The following is a 3284-nucleotide window of genomic DNA, read 5'->3' on the forward strand; positions in this document are numbered from 1 at the left end:
AGAAAAGTATAAATATTATTTTAGATTATCATCATATAATTAGGAAATTTTATATAATTTATAGCACATGTTCTAGCAAAACTTCCGCAATGGAGGACGTACATTCTAGTTATTTTCACAAGAACCAAGAGAAATGAAGTTTCTAATACACTTCATGCTTGTGTACATGATAAAATGCTTTCTGTTATTAGATGCCATCAAGTCATCTACAATTCACAACAACCCTATAAACAACAGCTCTTAACCTTGCCTTATCCGGTACCATTCTCACCATATTTTGAGCCCATTGTTACAGTCACTGTGTCAGTGCATCTTGTTGAAGGTCTTCCTCTCTTTATCTTTTTTTGTTGTTGTTGTGTGTCATCTACCTATAGATTACCTTCCAGTAAGTTTTCAGAGGTAGTTAACCTCATGGGAGGAGATTACCCATTCTTCTCCCACCGAACAGCAACTGAATTTGAACCCTGTGCCTTCAGGTCGCAGTGCAGCTTTTTATCACTTGGCCAGCCTAGCTAACTCTCCACTTTTCCCACCATGATGTCTTTTTTCAAAGGACTACTCTCTCCTGACAACATGGGCAAAGTGTATAAGATGAAGTTTGACCATCCTTGACTCTGTAGAGCAACCTGGTTGCAGTTTCTCCAAGACAGAATTGTTTATATTCTTGTTTGTTGTTATTTTGTGCCTTTGAGTTGAAACTGACTCATAACTGACCCTCCAGCAGGTTTTCAGGGGCAAATATTTAATCCCATGAGATGACACTGCCCATCCTACTTCCTTGGAGCTGGTGGATTTGAACTGTGTGACTTCTGTATTGCAGCACTATCTAGAAACTAGATTTCCAGAGCTCCCTTTGCATATCACTTAGTGTACTGTTTTCAGGGTTTGTACATGTCATAACAGGAATCAGAAAGTAATTTCTCTTCATGAGTCCATGGATCTTAATAAATGGATCATCTGGCATGCTGGGCTGTACGAGGAATGTGGCATCAGGATTGGAGGAAGATTAATCAACAACTTGTGTTATGCAGATGACCTTCCTTGCTGAAACTGAGGAGGACCTGAAGTTCTTACTGCAGAAGGTCAAGGACTGCAGCCTTCAGTATGGATTGAAGCTCAATATAAAAAAAAACAAAGATTCTCACCACTGGGCCAATTGGCAGCATCATTATGTATTGTGAAGAGATCAAGATTGTAAATAGTTTTTGTTTGCTTGGCTCCACAACCGACACTCTCAGCAGCCAGAAAATTAAATGATGAATTGCATTGGGAAAGTCAGCTGTCAGGGACCTCTTCAGAGTACTGATGAGCAACGATGTCAGTCTGGAAACTAAGGTGTGTCTGATCCAGGCCATAATCTTTGCAGTTGTGTACTATGCATCAGAGAGCTGGACAGTGACTAGAGATGATAGAGAATTAATGCCTTTGAGCTGTGGTGCTGGAGAAGAGTGTTGAATATACCATGGACTGCTAGAACAAACAGATTTGACCTAGAGAGTGTGAAACCAGGCTGCTCCTTGAAGGCAAGGATCGTAACCTTCATTGACATACTTTGGACAGGTTGCAAGGAGGAAAAGCTCCTTGGAGAGGGACAGCACAAGAGAAGAGACCTTCCATGAAATGGATCGATTCAGTGACTGGAGTAATGGGAATGGGTGTGTCAGAGACAATAAATTTGGCACAGGACAGAGCAGGGTTTAGGGCTCTTATACATAGGGTCGCTATGAGTCACAAGAGACTCGATGGCACATAACGACAACAGCTTAAAACGTTATTTTTTGCAATTGTTTCCTTAAGTTTTCCATCTATATTATTTTGTTGATTGTTTTAAAAATATTTTTAAATAAGTTTTTCTGTTCATTTATCATCTACATAATATTTCATAAATTCAAATTTATCTTTTATCTAGGTTGAAGACTGTAAAAATTTCCTTTAAGTGCAAACAGTTTTTTATTCAACTTAGAAAAGAATTGGTGAGTATTTATCTTGTAACAATCAACATAAATGAGAATCTTTAATAAATTACTGTAGTCCTGCATGACAGAACTTCTCTGTTAGTATGAGTAAAAATGTGATTGATAACTACCTGCTGAGGTAATATGAAAATTCTGTTGATTCATTAAAAGCAATAGTAAATCATATGGAAGTATACTCAATCCTAGGTCCAATAAAATTATATATTTGAATTTTAAGTAAATTAGTTTATGTGACACAGTCTCTTATTTTACCCACACGTCAGTCAGTGGTTATCAGTTAAATCTCTTGTAGTTATTTAGATATTTGCCATCCCTTGAACTGAAACACTGAACTAGGGAATGTAGGTGTTTGGTTTTTCTTAGGTCATTAATTTACAGTGTGTTAGAGTGGCAAAACCCTTTTTTTTTTCATATTAAGTATAACCCATTGACTTATTGTGAAGAGTTATAGGAAAGAATTTCATTTTATAAATTAGTTTATTTATCAAGTTAACTATTTATCCTTTGGTCTACATTATTTTTTAGAACTCTCTTAAATCTTGATAAATTAACGCCAAGTTGTAAATGACTGTGTCTGTAAAGTATATTTGAAATTTTTTCATTTCCTTAACACAGCTGCATTTTATCAAAGGATATTAATCTACTAACTGTGGTTTATCACTTATTCTCAGAAAATATCTAGCATTTTTCAAGTGAACTTTTACTAATACATAACATAATGTAGAAAAGTGTACAGATCTTAAGTATGCAGCTTGATAAAGTAAACATACCCATATCAACACCTTCCAGATTGTATGTAGATCATTTCCCCAGAAGCCTATTGATACCTGCTCTCAGTAATTAACCCTTCTAAAAAGGTAAACCATTCTTGTCATTTGTATCACTATGGATTAGTCTGCTTGTTTGTGAATTTTAAAATGTAGACCTGTACAGTATGTTCTCTCTGTCTGCTTTTTTTTTCTATCAACATAGTTTCTTGATTCATTCATGTTGCACATAGCAATAGTTTGTTCTTTTCCATTGTTGTATAGTATTCCATTGAATGAATAGACAAATTATTCATTCTTCTGTTTTAATGCAATTTTGATTTTTCTTTGTTAGGCTATTTTGACCAGTGCTTTCAATAAACATTAATGCATGTGTTTCAGTAAATGTTGAAAGTATTAAAGTGTAACAAAACTTGTTATCTGGGAGCTTAGAAAACAAACAAATATTTTGTTTCACTTGATGATACTGATAGAAGGGAAAGTCAAAGCCAACATGGCTAGTTTTTATCCGATAAAAGCTTGACTTTGTGTTTGATAATAT

The 3284-nt window shown here is 35.3% G+C and overlaps 1 protein-coding gene across 1 annotated transcript in view; it reads left to right on the forward strand.

The window, feature by feature from the left end:
- PTPN4 (protein tyrosine phosphatase, non-receptor type 4 (megakaryocyte)) overlaps window positions 1-3284 on the forward strand; it is a gene marked incomplete at its 3' end in the record, with an annotated part of 444194 nt that overhangs the window by 230171 nt on the left and 210739 nt on the right. The window contains exon 10 of the mRNA XM_006902506.1: window positions 1910-1973. Coding sequence (XP_006902568.1) covers window positions 1910-1973 — 64 coding nt within the window. The remainder of the gene's footprint in view (window positions 1-1909; window positions 1974-3284) is intronic.

Source organism: Elephantulus edwardii, unplaced genomic scaffold (assembly GCF_000299155.1).
Source record: "Elephantulus edwardii isolate Elephantulus edwardi_28Jun2011 unplaced genomic scaffold, EleEdw1.0 scaffold00419, whole genome shotgun sequence".
Taxonomy (NCBI): Eukaryota; Metazoa; Chordata; class Mammalia; order Macroscelidea; family Macroscelididae; genus Elephantulus; species Elephantulus edwardii.